Source organism: Mesoplodon densirostris, chromosome 18, assembly GCF_025265405.1.
Source record: "Mesoplodon densirostris isolate mMesDen1 chromosome 18, mMesDen1 primary haplotype, whole genome shotgun sequence".
Classification (NCBI taxonomy): domain Eukaryota; kingdom Metazoa; phylum Chordata; class Mammalia; order Artiodactyla; family Ziphiidae; genus Mesoplodon; species Mesoplodon densirostris.
Genome location: NC_082678.1, coordinates 6316775 through 6335068, shown reverse-complemented (window position 1 = coordinate 6335068; position 18294 = coordinate 6316775). Strand labels below are relative to the sequence as shown.

Genomic DNA, 18294 nt, shown 5'->3' with positions numbered 1-18294 from the left:
CTCGGGACTGGCCAGTGATTTGGGGGATAGTGGCTGGAGACCTGATCTTCAGGAGGCAAGGCAGTCACCAAGGGTTGGTGGGCTGCTTACCCAGGCTGGCAGAGAGTCAGTCTGGGGTCGTCTGCCTCCACCAGGTCCTCTGTGCTGAGACTGGCTTTCAAAACAGGATCAAAAGCACTTTTTTTGCTTATTGTAAAATTGTTACGTATTTATTATAGAAAAGAATTAAATGCTGATAATTAGAAGAAGAGGGTAAATGCCTCAAGTCTCATCTCCCAGAAATATGGTTGCTGACGTTTGAGTACATCCTTATTCACACCTTTTTCTGGGTTTGAACAAATGGAATAAATAACGCTGTATCTGTTTTATAATCCTTCAGTGACTCTTTCCACATCAATACTTACCAGCAACATCATTTTTGCTTTTTCAAGTCTCATGATGAGCATATATCCTTAATTGGTTCCCCAGTGTAAATGTCTCGAAGTCAAACTGCTGTATCAGAATGTGCAGATTTGAAAGCCTTTGATCCATCCTGCCCAGGTGCCCTCCAGAAAAGTCCAGAAATGGGGACGTAAACTCCCATCACTAGTTTGAGAATGCCTGTTTCTCTGTACCCTTGCCAACATTGAACGCTTGGACGTAAAGAACGTATATACTTGACAAAATGATAGGCATTCTATTTAGTTTGCATATCTTTGATTATTAACTAAGATGAGCTTCGAAAATATGTATTGACCATTTGCATTCTGTGACATGGCCTCGCCTCCTTTTTTTCTTTTGAGGTGTTTATCTTTTTTGTTACTGATTTGTAAGAGCCCTTAGGGATTAAGATACTGATTTTTCTATTCAAAATTATTGTCTGATCCCAGACTGGCTTACTTCAGTTTATGACTGAAGTAAACTTGTTTTGATATCTCGATGAAGCAAAAAAGAAAACACATCTGCTAAAAATGAGTGGCTTTTCTAGTTTAGAACAGAGGTTGGTGAACTACAGTGCAAGGGCCAAGCCCAGCCCCCTGCCTGTTGTAAATAAAGTTTTATTGGAACACAGCCATGCTCACTCATTTACATATTGTCCGTGGCTGCTTTTATGCTGCAGAGGCAAAATTTAATCGTTACCACAGAGACCACATGACCAACAAACCCCAAAACACTATCTGGCCCTTTATAGAAGAAGTTTGCCTTGGATCTTTCCCACCACCCCCTCTGGCTTCTCCCTCAGCCCACTCTCTGGTCCAAGTGTGGAAGCAGCTTGTTTCTATCAAGGTTTTGTCCTGTGGGGTTGTAGAATCAGAGCCTCAGAGGGCACAGCAGGGATAGCCCTAGATAGCTGCTTTATGATCCGGCACCTGGACAGGTGGGAAACAGGTGGGGCTGAGTCTCATGAGTTTTTGGATAGGTGAGAATATAAAAGTTTTGACTACAGCAAGTTTTCAGAAACATTTGTTCCACTTGGTTACTGACTCACTGTGGTGTTAACCAATGGAGCGCAGTTTTGGGTGCCTCTCTTTGGGGGGAGGGTTGAATGATCAGGGTAGGAACAGAGGCCTGTGGGAAGAAGGGGGTGCATATTGTTATCGTTACTCCTGGAAGGGGCCCTGGGAGATGGGTTCTGGAACGGTCACTGCCTCGACATCTCAAGTGGTGAAATGATAACGGGAAGGGACTATCCTCGTGCTCTAGATCCGGACCATCGCCATCATAGCTGAAGGCATCCCCGAGGCCCTCACGAGGAAGCTGATCAAGAAGGCGGAGCAGAAGGGAGTGACCATCATTGGACCTGCCACTGTGAGCATCCCTTCCACTTCTGGGCCCGTAGGAAGCTCATTGCTGACTCTACTGACTCCCATCTAGTTTGAAAAGACTGAGAGAGTACCCGTTGAAAGTCAGTCTGTCCATTTCCAGTTAATTTTTTTTTTTTCTGGCTGCGCCGTGCGGCCTACAGGATCCTAGTTCGCCAACCAGGGATCGAGCCCAGGCCCTGGCAGTGGAAGTGCCGAGTCCTAACCACTGGACCACAAGGGAATTCCCTGTCCATTTCCAGTTAATTTTTTAAAGGGCTCTCTCCGCAGACCATATCACCTTTACAGTTTCGAGGGGCTGACAAGATTTTTTAAAGTGTCCACCCTCAGACAACCGTAGCGTGGTCTTTGATTATTCCTTCAACTGTAAACCAAAGAAAAATCTACCTAGGGACCTTATTTTTGACCTAAAAGGCCTTTTACATAAGAAAAAATTGCCCCGTGAATGTTTTTTGTTTTTGTTGTTTGTTTTTATTTAGTTGCATTAAAAATTTGGCTGAAGCTAAGAATTTTTTTTCAAATATCTTTATTGGAGTATAATTGCTTTACAATGGCGTGTTTCTGCTGTATCACAGAGTGAATCAGTTGTATGCATACATATATCCCCATATCCCCTCCCTCTTGCCTCTCCCTCCCACCCCTCTAGGTGGTCACAAAACACCGAGCTGATCTCCCTGTGCTATGCGGCTGCTTCCCACTAGTTAGCTATTTTACGTTTGGTAGTGTATATATGTCCATGCCAATCTCTCACTTCGTCCCAGCTTACCCTTCCCCCTCCCCATGTCCTCAAGTGTAAGATTTTTGAGCTAAGCAAGGGACCTTTCATCTTGGAGGTAGAGGGTGATCTTGAGCAGAGGTGCACACTTGCATCAGACACCTTTACTGGGTGCTGTTGCCCTTTTGGAGCAAAAGAGGCGACCTCACCCTGAGTGTACACCTCCAAATCCGCAGTCGTAAGCCACGTTTTACCAATAAGGCTCCCTTTTTTTCTGTGTGATGTCTCTTGATGGGGAGAAGAGAGTCTTCCTCAGCAGGAAACCCGACATGCAGGTGCTGGCCAGGGTGGGCTGGGCAGGTAATCCCGGGCTCTGTGACCACCCCACCGCCGAAGCTCTATGGTCAATCAGCCTGCCGTCCTCTCTGACCGTGGTTTCTGCCCCTGCAGGTTGGTGGCATCAAGCCCGGGTGCTTTAAGATTGGGAACACCGGCGGGATGCTGGACAACATCCTGGCCTCCAAGCTGTACCGCCCCGGCAGCGTGGCCTATGTCTCACGTTCGGGCGGCATGTCCAACGAGCTCAACAATATCATCTCTCGGACCACGGATGGCGTCTACGAGGGCGTGGCCATCGGCGGGGACAGGTGATCAGCTGAGGGACAGGGCACTGGGTCCTCTGTCTTTGCTCACCGCCCACCGCTGAGTTCCAGGCACACAGGGATGTTGCTTACGTCCATAAAATGGGGCATCTCTTCTCTGTCTCAGGACCAACATGAGCATAAGATCAGAAAATACAGAGAAAAACACAGAAAGGTGTTTTACAAGGTGTTTGGGCCTTGGGGGTAATTAATCCGCCTTGTTGTCTGAGTTGTGGCCGGAGGGTGGCAGCGGAGTGCAGTGCTTAGCAGGGCTCATTCTGAAGTCAGACCCTGGGGGTTCAAATCCCAATTTCCCTGCTTGCGGGGGTGGGGTGGGGGCAATCCTGGGCAGGTTACCAACCCTCCCTAGACCTCCATCAACCTCACATAGCAAACAGGTAAAGTCATAGTCCCTACCTCCTGGGGTTGTTGCAGGATTAAATGAGACTAACACAGGGCCTGGTGCTTACTTAGTACTCAGTGCTAGTTGTAGTTAATAAGAGTGAAAGGAAAAACCGTTCCTTTCCTCACTACCGTACTCATACTTCTGCCCACAAATGTGGCCAGATTTTCCCACACCAAGCAGTTCTCTGATTCTCTGCAGATACCAGCTGGAGGTCCTACAATTCCGTTCAGTTCTGACACTCTACTTCGAGATAACATCATAGCGTCAGGTCCCACAGGTTCAGGGCTCAGTCCCACAGGAGTGCCCCCAACTTCATATGTCCGTTGCAAGTCCAGCCCTCTGGTTCTTCTGACCACTGGCTATAAATCGGAGGTTCCCATGACCCCCTCCTCAAGTTCGGTAATTTGCTAGAAGGGCTCACAGAACTCAGGAAAAGTTTGCTCACTAGCTTACCGGCTTATTACAAAGGGATGCAACTCAGGAACAACCAGATGGAAGAGGTGCATAGGGCAAGGCATGTTGGGTGCGTGGAGCTTCCCTGCCTTCTCTGGTGAACACACCGCAGGAGCCCTCCAAGAGTTGCCTCGTGAGAACCAAAGACACTCCTATCACCCCCATGACTAAGGAAATGACAAAGTTTTTAGGAGGGCTGTGTCAGGAACCAAATATCAGAGACCAAATATCAGCACAAACGATGCTCCTAGCACCCTTGGTCACTCAGGAGATTACAAGGGTTTTCAGAGCTCCGTGTCAGGAACTGGGAGCAGAGACATATATGTATTTCTTATCATTTCACAAATAGTGTCCTCATTATTTTTGTTAGTAGGAACAGTAATCAGTAGGTCATCAATTGAGTAATGTCTTAGAGCAATGCCTGGTACTTATTACCATAATAAGTGCTAGCCATTACTGTTTACTCTTATTACTGCTGTTACTACTGCAACTGTTTGGCTCAGAAAGCAAAAGCTGTTGGGAGAGTGAGTCACCTTGTCAAGTCTTCCTGGCTCCCCCAAGTCATTTCAAATGGAACAACTGCATGAGAAGCGACTTCCGCTGAGATCTTCAGGGAGGTGGCCCTGGGACCCCTAGTCCCCAGGTGCTCCCTGACGAAAGGCTCTGGGTCAGATGAGTCTGGGAAGTGCTGCCAGTTATACTGTCCTCTTGGGATTTAAATGCTCCTGAGCACATCAGAAGCACTCGAAGATCTACAAGGACCTTGTAGATCTTAAGCGTACTTGGCCTTAAACAACTCTTTTGCAAACTCATGTGACAGTAGAAACTCTAAAAAAATATTTTGGCCGAGACACAGACCTTCTAGCGATCGCCTAGGATACAGCTTGGTACATTGTATTAATTATCTTTTGCTGTGTTTTAAAAAAGTCACCCCAAGGGCTTCCCAGGTGGCGCAGTGGCTGAGAGTCCGCCTGCCGATGCAGGGGACACGGGTTCGTGCCCCGGTCCGGGAGGATCCCACATGCCGTGGAGCGGCTGGGCCCGTGAGCCATGGCCACTGAGCCTGCGCGTCCAGAGCTTGTGCTCCGCTGCGGGAGAGGCCACAACAGTGAGAGAGAAAAAAAAAAGTCACCCCAAAACAAAGTGGCTACAAACGACAATAAATGTGTATCCTCATGGTTCTTGTGCGTTAGGATTCAGGGCTCAAGATGGGCAGTTCTGGCAGGTGGGCTCCCTGTTGAGGTGGTCAGATGTGGCACGTGGGAGGTGGCCCATCCATGTGGCTGGCAGGTGGCTCTTCTCTGTGGGCTTCTGCACAGGCTGCTGAGAGTCCTCAGGACTCGGCGGCTGGCTTCCCCTAGAGCAAGTGATTCAGGGGAGAGTGCTGGACAGAAGCTATTTTTTTATAACCCGGCCTTGGAAGTCAATGTCACAGAATGACTTCTTCCATATTTTGTTCCTTAGAAGCCAATCCTTAAACTCGACCCAAATTCAGGAGGAGAGGCATGAGTTTCCACCTTTTTCAAAGAACTTGTGGACATATTTTAAAATCACCCCACATGTGCTCTCGAGGCATCTCTTACTGCCGTATGAACTTCTCTGGGCTCACTAATTCCTCTTCCTTCCCTTCCCTTGTGCCCCATTTACTACCTCCCCCTCCCCCATTATTCCTAAGGCATCTCTGGACCCTCACTGGGCATCCACACCCACAAAAAAACCCACAGTGTTCTTAGTACAGGTGTGCTTCCCACACCTGTACACACACCTCACCTCCCCGAGTCTCCTGCTCATGAAAATCCTCCCTGCTCTCACCAGGTACCCCGGCTCAACGTTCATGGATCACGTGTTACGTTACCAGGACACTCCAGGAGTCAAAATGATTGTGGTTCTTGGAGAGGTGAGTTATTTTTAAAAAATGGTTTTACAGCAGAGATTGACACAACATGGTAAATCAGCTATACTTCAAATAAAAAAGAAAAGGTTACTTGATTATTAAAGTTAAAAAAAATTTTTTTCTGATTATAAAAGTAACGATGGTTTTAGTTTTTAAAAATTCATGCATTTTGGTTATCTATAACTGAAAGTGACAGTCCCTGGTAATCCTACTCCCTAGACACTGGGGCTTAGAGGCTGTCACTGTTAACACTGCCGTGTTTGTTCCCAGGAGAGAAGTTCTTGCCTCTCGGTGGCACAAGATATTTTAGTGCCAGCAGAGGAGAAGCTTTCACTGGCTGGCCCCAGTCTGTCCCTGGTGGGCAGTGGATAGCTGGAGTCAGAGAGCCTCTCTTACTTGTGCCCCTGATAGGCCTGGTCCTAAATTATCTCATACCCTTAGATCAGGAAAGGGGAGTTCCGGGGACTCTCCGAGGATACCCACTGCCCTTTAAAAATTCTTCCTTGCATCCAATCTCGATCTTCCAGGCCAAAGCCCATGTCCCCTCATTTTCTAGCCAAGTTCTAACTCGGGACACCTGATGACCCTGGCCCCTGCCTGATTTGGGACAGATTTCCTGCTGCATTGCTGCTCTAGGTGCAACTCAGAATGGGTTCCACTGACTTGGGGGCTTTTTCTTGTTCCCTGTTCCCTGGCAGATAGGGGGCACAGAGGAATATAAGATCTGCCGGGGCATCAAGGAGGGCCGCATCACCAAGCCCGTGGTCTCCTGGTGCATCGGGACCTGTGCCACCATGTTCTCTTCCGAGGTATAGCCGGGACGGATCCCTGCTGGGCAGGGAGGCCGAGAGAGGGGGCGTCTGAGGGGAGCCGTATGGTCATCTCATGAAGCAGCTGGTTCCTTCGATAAATGTTTATTACCTGCTTGGTTCCTATAGGGTCCAGCTGGGGCCCTGCTCTCTAGAAGCTAAAAGCCAGTTGGAAGAGACAAACTCATAGCCAGATTAAGGCCAGAACAAGGCTCTGAGTCCCTTCTTAGAGTAGGAGCAATTTACTGCCTGGAGGAGTTGAGGTGGCTTCCTGGAGAAGATGAACTGCTCCTTAAGGAATAGGAGGAGTTTGCTGAGCAAGAGGGAGGCCTGGGAGGGAGAGGACACACCCTAGGCTCAGAGCTGGGGAGGGCGGTGGTGGGAAGTTCTGCGCGGGGAGAAGCTGTAGAAGAAAACCTCTGTATGTGTGAACGTGACCGGATGCCTGTGACAGTGCCTGGAGGCAGAAGTCGGTACAGCCTGTAGTGGATGTTAGATAGAAAAGCTCTGAGCTGCCGGACTCCTGCTGGGGGGGATCGGCCAGACCTCAGCCCCTGTAGTCCAGCTTAGACAATCCTCTGTCTCGAAGATGGCCCACCCGGTGAGGATGAAACCGAGGAAACCACCACCTGTCACCCATCAGTTCATCAGTAGCTGAGCAGGCTCTGAGTGTAAGGCCTTGACCTCTGCTGTGTGTATATGAAATAAAACTTGGCCATCAAGGATTCCTGCAGCAATGATAATCCCTACGCTTAAACCCTCAATTCTTCGAGTTAGCCTGTCGCCCTATCCTTTCCCCCGGGATTGCTTGCCTTTCCCCTTCAGAGTCCTGCCCACCTCCAAGTGGCAGTATTTGTCCGGTTGTAAAATGCACCTCTCTTTTGAACCAGCAGTTCCATTCCTGCAAATTTACTCTGTGGGTCTGCGTGCAAAAATATTTCAAGGTATGTGTACAAGGATACTCACTGCAGTGTTGCGATGGCAGGAAAAGGAAACACCCTAAACGCTGGTCGGGAGGGCACCGTGTCCTCATGGCGTGGCTGTGTAATTGGAAACCAGGCAGGAGAAGAATGAGGTGGATTTTGAGATGTCGACATAGAGTTCAAGTCATGTTGACTCTAAGAAGGGGCAGGGTGCGATACATGCTTATCATAGGATCCATCTGGTGTAACTGTGAACTGTGTACGTGTGCGTATCTGTTTTCTAAGTAAGTGAAACGGCAGGGAGCAGGTCACGGAATCCTGCCCATCCTCCAGGGCTGAGCTCCACTCTCACAGGCTTGAGAATCAGCTCTTGGTGGATCTGTGTGACTGGGGCAAGTCGTTTACCCTCTCCTTACCTCAGTTTCCTGAGCTGTAAAAAGGGGATGATTCGGGATTGTTGCCTGACTTACATAAGAAGTTAATGGTAGAGGTCTGCCACATACAGGTCTTAGCAAATACTCATTTCCATGCTTCAACACACCTGTTCCGTGAAGCTCTTCCTGAGTCTCTTTCTTCACGGCTGCTCTCCCCTCCACCACAACAGCCAAAAATAATTCCTCCCTTCCCTCCAGGGTTTCTCTTCACCAGCTCTGCTTTACAAGAGCCCCCACCTCCCCAGTCCCATTATGCGGAGGACATCTAGAGGGCAAGGACCCTGCTCTTCTGTTTCTGGACAGGTGCTCGTCATCGCCCCGTGGGTGGGGCAGGTCTTCAAGGTGTTCTACTTTTTCTTTTTCTTTCTTTTTTTTTTTTTTTTGCGGTACACGGGCCTCTCACTGTTGTGGCCTCTCCCGTTGTGGAGCACAGGCTCCGGACGCGCAGGCTCAGCGGCCATGGCTCACAGGCCCGGCTGCTCCGCGGCATGTGGGATCTTCCCGGACCGGGGCACGAACCCGCGTCCCCTGCATCGGCAGGCAGACTCCCAACCACTGCGCCACCAGGGAAGCCCCTACTTTTGCTTTTTGATTCGTTTTTTTAACAACTTTCTTTGTGTAGTTTCAAGGATATGCAAATGTAGAATAGTACCTTGACAGGCCAGCTAATAAGTGCTTTTTGATTTCTTGAACAGGTCATATGACCTTGCAGAGCTTTCTGCCCTACAGAGGAGGAGAGATAGGTATACAACACGATATCCTCGGTTCAGTGCCTCGGGGAAACTGAACTGAGAACTGGGGTATGGGAGTAGAGACAAGGGGACAGTGGTAAGGCGACATTTTCCCAAAACACTGGTCCTGTAGCAGCGGTCCCCAAAACAAAAACAAACAACGGGAAGCTTCTATAAATTATGAACATGCAATATCATCTCTCTCCCTTCTAAAAGTTTTAGTGTTAGCTTTGAGAAATCTGAGTTACACTTGCTTAACTTCCTTGGATACAGTATTCTCTAAGTTTATGTGAATGCAGAAGCTCCTTCCCACCCCATCCACCCATACAGATTAAATCCTACAAAGAAGGCATTGGGAACCCACTTTGAAGCATGTGTCTTCAAGCCTCGCTAACTGGAGCAGCGGCTCCTACCCTTTTCAACACTTCAGCCCCTTTTGTTATATGCCGTGGTAAAGAGCACAGTGAGAGGCCACATTGCCTGGTTCAAATGCTACCACATACTACCTGTGTGACCTTGGGCAAGTTACTTTACCCCTCTGTGCTTCCATTTCTTTGTTGAGAGGAAACAGTCATAGCTACTGAATGATGACATTTGTAAAGCTCTTAGAAAAGCGCTTGGACACAGTGTTATTTAAACAGGGAAGGTATCGTTATGATTACCCACCACACCTGCCCTAATCAGGGTTTTATACCACATTTCATTAGGTTAATTCCTTTTCCTTGTTGCTTAATGAGAGCCAACAGGTAACACTTGGCTCTTCTGATGGGTTTTTCTCTTTCCTCTCACTCCCCATAACCAGTTACCCCTCCATATTCTGTTGAGTTTATAGTTTAATCTTAGTTCATGCTCAGGTGGAAGGGGGCAATAGCTAATTGGTTCCCTGTGATTGTTGCTAAGTGGGAATACAGTACAGGCCAAATGGTGCAAAATCTGACTTTCTAAAAGAAGCTGGAAATTTGTTGTTGTTTTTAGTTAATTTATTTACTTATTTTTGGCTGCGTTGGGTACTCGTTGCTGCACGCAGGCTTTCTCTAGTTGCGGCGAGCGGGGGCTACTCTTCGTGGAGGTGCGCAGGCTTCTCATTGCGGTGGCTTCTCCTGTTGCTGGGCATGGGCACTAGGTGCGTGGGCTTCAGTAGTTGTGGTGCGCAGGCTCAGTAGCTGTGGCGCACGGGCTTAGTTGTTCCACGGCATGTGGGATCTTCCCGGACCAGGGCTCGAACGCGCGTCCCCTGCATTGGCAGGCGGATTCTTAACCACTGCGCCACCAGGGAAGTCCCATTTGTATTTTTAATGATATCTTCTGGTGTTCTGTTTTGCTTAATAAGGGTACATCCTTTATACAAAGTATGCACAGGACAGTCAGATCACGCCTATGAGCTCAGCTTAGCTAAGGTTGGCAGTTTGTGACGTCTCACAGTTGCTCGAAACTAACGGCTGTTCTCTGTCTCCCTACCCCCACCCCAACAAGTGCCCCACGGGAAGCCAGATGAAGGTGTTTGTGGAGTTGGGCACCAGGCTTGGTGTCCTGGGTGTAGTGCAGCAGCTGTGTGACCTTGAGTAAGCTCCTGAACTGCTGGGTGCCTCAGGTTCTCATCTGTGAATGAGGGTCAGCCATCATGCCTATTTAGCGAGCCTTCTGGAGGCTTCAAGTGATTCACATAGAGCACTGAGTGGGGTCCGGCCTACAATCAGTGCCGATGGTCCCAGGAGCCTTTGTCCTCTCTTTCGGGGGATTAACAGGCCTGGTAAAGCCGTTCTCCTTTGCCTTCCAGGTACAGTTCGGCCACGCTGGAGCTTGTGCCAACCAGGCTTCTGAAACTGCAGTAGCCAAAAACCAGGCTTTGAAGGAGGCCGGAGTGTTTGTGCCCCGGAGCTTCGATGAGCTTGGAGAGATCATCCAGTACGCGGAGCTGGTGGAGCATGCCACCTCCCTGTCCCTTTCCCATTCCCTCCCGAAGATAGCACCCTTTCCAAAATATAGGTGTCTGATATTCCTGGACCCTCTCAGGTGTCTAAGGCAGCTGTACGGATGGTGCAAAATCCTTTCTTTTTGGCTTTCATTTTGTTTTGTTTCTAGAAGGAGCAGTTACGCGCCGTTCAGACTGGTGTTAAAACATTCAGTTTCTGAGCCTACCTAGTTGGCGGGCCATAAATGAGAGAAGGGCATAGAAACATTAGAAAATGTCATCTCAAACCAATTGATAAAGAGCTGCTAGATAAGCTGTTGTCTCTTCCCATTCCTTCCCTCTGGCCTTCCATGGCCTCCAGATTCTCAGCCTTCTCTAAAGCCCCATTCAGAGATGGTGGGGCGGGCCTTGGCTAGAACCCGTTTTCGTTTAGTTCTCGGGAATCCACCTGGTAACTGCTGACGGGAGGGGATACAGAGCTGGGAAACTCTGGGGTAAGAGGGAGGAGCGTTCGTGGGACAGCTTAAAGAGCCCAGAAGAATAAAATCCACATGGATGTCTTTTCTCCTCCCCTTCCCCTGCCTCCCAGGTCCGTGTATGAGGATCTCGTGGCCAGAGGGGTCATCATACCTGCTCAGGAGGTGCCGCCCCCGACGGTGCCCATGGACTACTCTTGGGCCAGGGTAGGTGCCACGTGTGTCCCTGACTGTGTGGGCAAGGTGCACTGGAGCTTGTGAGGTGGCCCCTTTTGACCAGCAGGTGAAATAAATGCAGGGCCCAGGAGGGCAAGGGGCGGCGTGTATCTCCCACAGCTGTGTGGCCTGACCTGGGAACGGGGGCTGGGGACAGACGATGTCCTCTAGAGCTGTTTGCACCTGCTAAGAGATTTCAGGCTACTTGTCTAAGGCGGGGGCATAGATAAAGAGCGAATTTTCTTATATACAAGAACTCTTAGAAATCAAATAAAAAAAATTATTTATAAATTATTTACTTATTTTTGGCTGCGTTGGGTCTTCGTTGCTGCACGCGGGCTTTCTCTAGTTGCAGCGAGCAGGGGCTACTCTTCATTGCGGTGCGTGAGCTTCTCATTGCAGTGGCTTCTCTTGTGGAACACAGGTTCTAGGTGCGCGGGCTTCAGTAGTTGTGGCACACGGGCTCAGTAGTTGTGGCTCGTGGGCTCTAAAGCACAGGCTTAGTAGTTGTGGCACACGGGCTTACTTGCTCTGCGGCATGTGGGATCTTCCTGGACCAGGGATCAAACCCGTGTCCCCTGCATTGACAGGTGGATTCTTAACCACTGCGCCACCAGGGAAGTCCCTAGAAAATCAATTTTTAAAAGACCAATACCCATTAGAAAAATGGATAGGAGATGTTCTTTCAACATAAAGAGATGCTCAACTTCACTCTTTATAAAAGAAACCAAAGTAGAAACTGTGACACCAATTTTGCTCTACAGGTCAGCAAAGAGAAAAAAAAAACAGTTCTCTGATACGTTGTTTGTATGGGTGTGAGGAGGCTGCTACATTCATTCATTGGTGGCGAGAGTGGAATTGACACAGCCTTTGTGAAAGGCAGTTGGGTAATGTCAATCCAATTTAACAGCGCTCCTACCTATGGCCTGGCCGTTCCAAGTCTGGAAAGCTACTTCAAGGAAATGATTGCGTATATACACACTTGTTCAAGCATATTTTTCTAGTTGATGGTCATCAGTGGAGGAATGGCCAACCTGTAGGACTGTCATATGAGGGGATACTCTACAGTAGTTAAAAGGAATGAACTAGATATGTAGATATGTGCTGACATGTGTAGAGCTCAGATTCATTGAGTGACCAGCACATTATAGGACAGTATTTATATTATGATTATGAAAAATGTAGGCACGCAAAACACGGTTGTCTCTTCTCCACGTGTCTATGCATGTAAATAAAAGTGGAGAAAGAAAGGTCCAGAAAGATGTCCACTAAACTAACAAACACGAAGGCAGAAAACCAAGATGGGGTGGAGGTCAAAGGCAACATGATTTTAGCTGTTCTAGTGTGGATTTTTAAAAATCCACATTGCTTCTATAATTAAAACATAACTTCCATGTTGCTTCTATAATTAAAATATAACTTAAGAAGCATTTCTTAAGTTCACAAGGGATACTTGAAGAAATGGGCTTGGAGAGAGTTAGCTGATGCTACCCTTGTTGTGCCCCAACTCTGGAAACGGAGGATTCAGGAGCTCAGTCCCCTCCCCCAGGGAAAGGACGTGTTGAGGGGATTCCCCATTTTCCCAGCCATGGGCCTCATTACATTTTGCTGGGGGACTGGTAGCTGTGTGTAGAGTACTTAAAAAATTGTCCCTTTGGATTCGTTCTTCCATTTCTTAGCCAGGCGACCTGGGGCTGGTTACTCCGTTTGTGAGGTTACAATGAACCCCTGGATTTCAACAGCTTAGCGAACTGCCTGGGCCCGCAAACGCTTGGTAAAGACCAGCCACAGTGCCCAGGCTGAGTGGGTGCCAGGGCATGACTGCTCCTATTTTCTACGCCCCACATGATCTAATAAAAGGGCTTTTGCGCTTCCTTCTTGGGAGGACTTTGAGAGCCGTTGCTTGGCCGCCAGCATTTAAGACCTGCCTGGGACCCTGGTTCTGGGCACAGACAGTGGGGCTGTTGTGGGAAAACCTCTGCGGTCACCACAGCCCTGCTTGCCTCTGCCCCCATCTCTGCTCAGGAGCTGGGCTTGATCCGCAAACCTGCCTCGTTCATGACCAGCATCTGTGATGAGCGAGGACAGGAGCTCATCTACGCGGGCATGCCCATCACTGAGGTCTTCAAGGAGGAGATGGGCATCGGCGGGGTCCTCGGCCTCCTCTGGTTCCAGAAAAGGTGAGGCGTGGAGGGCAGAAGATGGCAGGGCCCTGTGACTCGGAGTTAAGTTTCTTCCCCTGACAAGGGAGTGGGGGTGGGCAGCCTTGGGGACCATGTATGTCCAGGGCCACTCTTTATGGCCACAGATCAAATGAAAGGTCGGAGAAAAGAGATAAAGGCCGTTCCTAAGTCTTCCAAGGACAGAAAGGCCAGCCTTAACCTAGAGAAGTAGAAAGCAATGACCTCATCAGGGATTTTGGATCAGCGCCTTTGCCATGGGAACTTTTAAAGAAACGGGCCAGAGTTGAAGGCAGGCCTCTTGAGAGAAAGGCAGGGGTTAGCAAAGGGGAGGGCTAGAGGCGTCCAGTAGCTTAAGGAGTGCAGGCCTGCTGGAGTTGCTGAACCGGCACAGTTAAAGTACCTTGTACTGTGTCCTCTGTACATTTGTGTCTCATCAGCCTGCATGGAGAAAAAAAATGGTTTTCTCTGCAGCTCCCAAGCTTAGCCCTCCCCTGGGACGGACAGTTGGGCAGGGAGGCCGATGAGTACCTGTTCACAGAGCCCTGGCTTGGAGTGGCTCTGGGCAGAAAGCCAGGTGGAAGTCTTGGTTGGTGTCCTGCCCTCACCTGAAGAGAGATGGGTCTTGGTCCTGCTTTGGACCCTTCCTGGGAAAAGTTCAAGGGTTGTAACACCCGAGCAGTTTTCACTGTGTGTGCTCTTGCGTCCCCACGGCTCCAGACTTTGGTCTTTGCTTGTTTTTGGTGTTTTTTTTGTTTTTTGGGACTTTTTTGGCTGCACCGCTCAGCATGTGGGATCTTGTTTTTTGGGGTTTTTTTTTTTGACTGCGCCACATGGCTTGCGGGATCTTAGTTCCTCAACCAGGGATTGAACCCGTGCCCTCGGCAGTGAAAGCATGGAGTCCTAACCACTGGACCGCCAGGGAATTCCCCAGACTTTGTTCTTAATCATCAGCTGGGAGGTTGATCACTGTGCACTGTGAAAGGGACAGGGATCTCACCTCCTCTCTGTCTGGCACGTGGAGAGTTGTAACCACAAAAAATAATGTCACATCCTGTCACAGCAACTCAGGCTGAAAACTGCCTAAAGAAGAGATTTCAAACCCTGCTTGCTAACCTCAGTTCTAAAAGCAGTATTTGATCTCGGCAACATCCAGAGCCCCTCAGGAATCAGAAGGTGCTGCCTTGGAGTTGTAAGATAGTATTAGGCCTGGATTGGGAGGTTGCTGCCTTTCTTGAGCTTGAGTGACTTGTTCAAGGAGATGGGAGACAGGAGGACCGCGGCCTTGTCAGCATATCTCCTGTTCAGCCTCTGCCTTTGTTCCAGCTCTCCTGTCCTCTCCCCTTTACTCCTTTACGCCCTCCTCCAGGTTGCCCAAGTACTCCTGCCAGTTCATTGAGATGTGCTTGATGGTGACAGCTGATCACGGGCCAGCCGTCTCTGGGGCTCACAACACCATCATCTGTGCTCGGGCCGGGAAGGACCTGGTCTCCAGCCTCACCTCGGGACTGCTCACCATCGTGAGTACCGTCATCCTGGGAGGTGAACAGCAGGGACACCAGGCTTTAGCATCCTGCCGCTTGGCTGCAGTGGGGTCGTAGAGGGAGCCGCGGAGTGTGACACCCCGTGCTGGGGGCTGTTCGGGGCACGCCGGATTGGCCTGCGAAGCTGAAGGAGACTCTGACAGCTTGGGGCGACATGGGCTGGCTTCTCCTATAGGGTGACCGGTTTGGGGGTGCCCTGGATGCAGCGGCCAAGATGTTCAGCAAGGCCTTTGACAGTGGCATCATCCCCATGGAGTTTGTGAACAAGATGAAGAAGGAAGGAAAACTCATCATGGGCATTGGTCACCGAGTGAAATCGGTAAGTTGTCGCTCTGTAGGCACTGGATCTACAGGGTGGATGAGGATGAGAGGGCACTGATTTAGCTGGGCACAGCCGGGCTCTCGGCTCCCAACATGAAAAGCTTTGTTGACAGATGCCAGCACTGAGGCAGCCTTTTTTCCATTATAATACAGACTGCCCTTAAACAGTTTTTATTGTGTCCAGTTGTGGTGTGAAAATATGATGAGCTGGAAACTTGGTAACTTAGCTACCCAGGTGAATCTTAATAGAAAGGACTAAGGTCAGGGTTAAGGGGACACATTGGTCTCCTTAGGTTACATAATGCTGCAGGTTGCGGTAACAAACAACTCCGAAAATCTCAGTGGCTCACAGCAGCAGAGGTTTGTTTCTTACTCATCCTCCATCCACTGTGGGTTCGCTACGGCTACGGCTCTGTCATCTCCACTGAAGGAGCAGCCCCTATCCAGGAGGTGCTGGTCTCATGTCAGAAGGAAAACAGCCATGGCCGAACCACAAGAAAGCTCTTAAAGCTTCTGCTTGGAAGTTGCACAGCCCCCTTTATTTTATTTTTATTTTTTTGCAGTACGCGGGCCTCTCACTGTTGTGGCCTCTCCCGTTGCGGAGCACAGGCTCCGGACGCGCAGGCTCAGCGGCCATGGCTCACGGGTCCAGCCACTCCGCGGCATGTGGGATCTTCCCAGACCGGGGCACGAACCCGTGTCCCCTGCATCGGCAGGCGGACTCTCAACCACTGCACCACCAGGGAAGCCCACAGCCCCCTTTTTTTTCACTGACGTTTCATCGGCCAAAGCAAGTCAATGTGGTTAAGCCTGACACCACTGGGGCAGGAAGAGTAATAAAATCAGGGCCAGCCCGATTGGGAGAGGCCAGCGTGACTATTCTAAGTAATTAATAGAGTTTCTCACAGGGCAGGTAGTCCTCTGTGTGTCCCGTGTGAGCTGTGTTTAGAAATCAAAGGCAACGAGAGAAGAGGAAGCGGCAGCTGCTCGGGGTCCTTGGCTCTGTAGCTCCAGAACCCTCACTCTGCTGCTCTGAGCAGGGTGTATGACTCACATTAATACAAGAGGGTCATGCATGTGATCCAGGCATCCCCATGCTGGGCCAGCTCAGGGTAGATCCAGAGGCAGCTGGATGGCAAAGACTGAACCAGGGACAGTGGTTCCTTCTGAGGGACGTTGCATCTGGGCTCACGGAACTTGGCTCAGCCATCGCCACCTCCCAGGCAGATGGCACACGCACAGCACAGGGCATCTTCCCCAGCTAGCGGCAGGCCTGCGCTGCCACGCCCAGTCTTTGGGTGCCTTCCTTCCTGGACTCCATCCTGACCTTGCGTGTCTTGGCCAAGGGAAGAGGTCCCTGTGGTATCGGGACTTGGCGGGCGCCTAACCTGTCTCACTACCCCCCACCCCCAACAGGTGATCGCTTAGTGTGGGTCTCTGAACAGAAGATTCATCTCCATTCATCTCAGGTCCAGACGTTTTCCTGGAATTTCAGGGATGCCTTGCTGCTCCACTGCCAACACGTGCTTGCTTAGTTAAAAACCTAGAACTTGGTTACAGCTTGACTACGTTGCCAAGCTGGTGGGCAGTATGGCTAGCGTCTAGAACCTCAGACTTCCCGTTGAGGGTAGGCACCCCAGCCCTGCTGCCTGACCCCATGGCTGACTTACCCAACATCGCCACATCTCAGGTGGTTTTGAGGCTCAAATAAGATATGAGAGGACGTCAAAAAACCTTAAGCCCCACAGCAGTGTCGTGATCTGTGCTACATGGAATCATACATGTGGATCAAGTCCCTGAAACACACCTCCTGGATATGACACATACAGTTGTGTCCACCTGTGTGAGACACAAGCATGAACATATCTTTTTTTTTTTTTTTCTCCCCTTTGGCTGTGCCACACAGCATGCAGAATCTTAGTTCCCCAACCAGGGATCCAGGCCCCAGCAATGAAAGCGCAGAGTCCTAACCACTGGACCACCAGGGTATTCCCAGGAACATGTCTTTTAACAGCAGTGTTAGAGTGGGTTCCTCTGTAACTTTGGGTCACTTTCTAGATAAACAACCCAGACATGCGCGTGCAGATCCTCAAAGATTACGTCAGACAGCACTTCCCTGCCACACCCCTGCTTGACTACGCGCTGGAAGTAGAGAAGATTACCACCTCGAAGGTAAAAAAGAAAATGTCCCTAATGCCCGAATCAGAGTTTTGGCTGAATTTCTTGGGGAAGATGAGAGCCAGGTTACATTTTGACTGTGCAGCTAAAACTGAACCTGGTTTTCTGGAAACTTTTGTTTCTGTTGCTTAACTAAGTTCAACAGGCATACTAAGTGTCAACGAGGGGTTGGGTCCTTTGCTAGACATTGGGAATTAAGTAAGACACTGTCTCTCCTAATCAACTGGGATGTTTTGGTGGGAGCCTTTTAAATGGTGGTCAGGAATTCGTAGTAATAGTTGTCATAGTAATAGTGGAACATTACGAGGAACAAAAATGAGTAATAATGATAAATACTTGGAATTTTTTTTGCCTTCCCAGAAACCAAACCTTATCCTGAATGTAGACGGTTTAATTGGAGTTGCATTTGTAGACATGCTCAGAAACTGTGGGTCCTTCACTCGGTGAGCGTGCAGCTATTTTCTTCTTCCTAATGCTTCCTGATTTTTCTTGTTTCCTCCCAACTCTAAAAGCAATGCATGCTCATGAGAGAGGATTTAGAAACTATGGAGAGGTATAAAGAAGAAAACAAGTGCCTCTACACCTACCATCCAGAACATCCCTTTTTTCTACTTTGAGTTCAAAGAGAGCTAGCTTCTCATTCCTGGGCAGAAATTGTA

The 18294-nt window shown here is 49.4% G+C and overlaps 1 protein-coding gene across 3 annotated transcripts in view; it reads left to right on the top strand.

Moving 5' to 3' along the window:
• The window catches only part of ACLY (ATP citrate lyase), a 42787-nt gene that overhangs the window by 22754 nt on the left and 1739 nt on the right, over window positions 1-18294 (top strand). For all 3 annotated transcript variants that reach the window (XM_060082860.1, XM_060082861.1, XM_060082859.1), the window contains 11 exons: window positions 1684-1788; window positions 2968-3164; window positions 5833-5914; window positions 6610-6720; window positions 10586-10713; window positions 11310-11403; window positions 13438-13592; window positions 14962-15112; window positions 15312-15455; window positions 17516-17629; window positions 17996-18078. In XM_060082860.1, coding sequence (XP_059938843.1) covers window positions 1684-1788; window positions 2968-3164; window positions 5833-5914; window positions 6610-6720; window positions 10586-10713; window positions 11310-11403; window positions 13438-13592; window positions 14962-15112; window positions 15312-15455; window positions 17516-17629; window positions 17996-18078 — 1364 coding nt within the window. The remainder of the gene's footprint in view (window positions 1-1683; window positions 1789-2967; window positions 3165-5832; window positions 5915-6609; window positions 6721-10585; window positions 10714-11309; window positions 11404-13437; window positions 13593-14961; window positions 15113-15311; window positions 15456-17515; window positions 17630-17995; window positions 18079-18294) is intronic.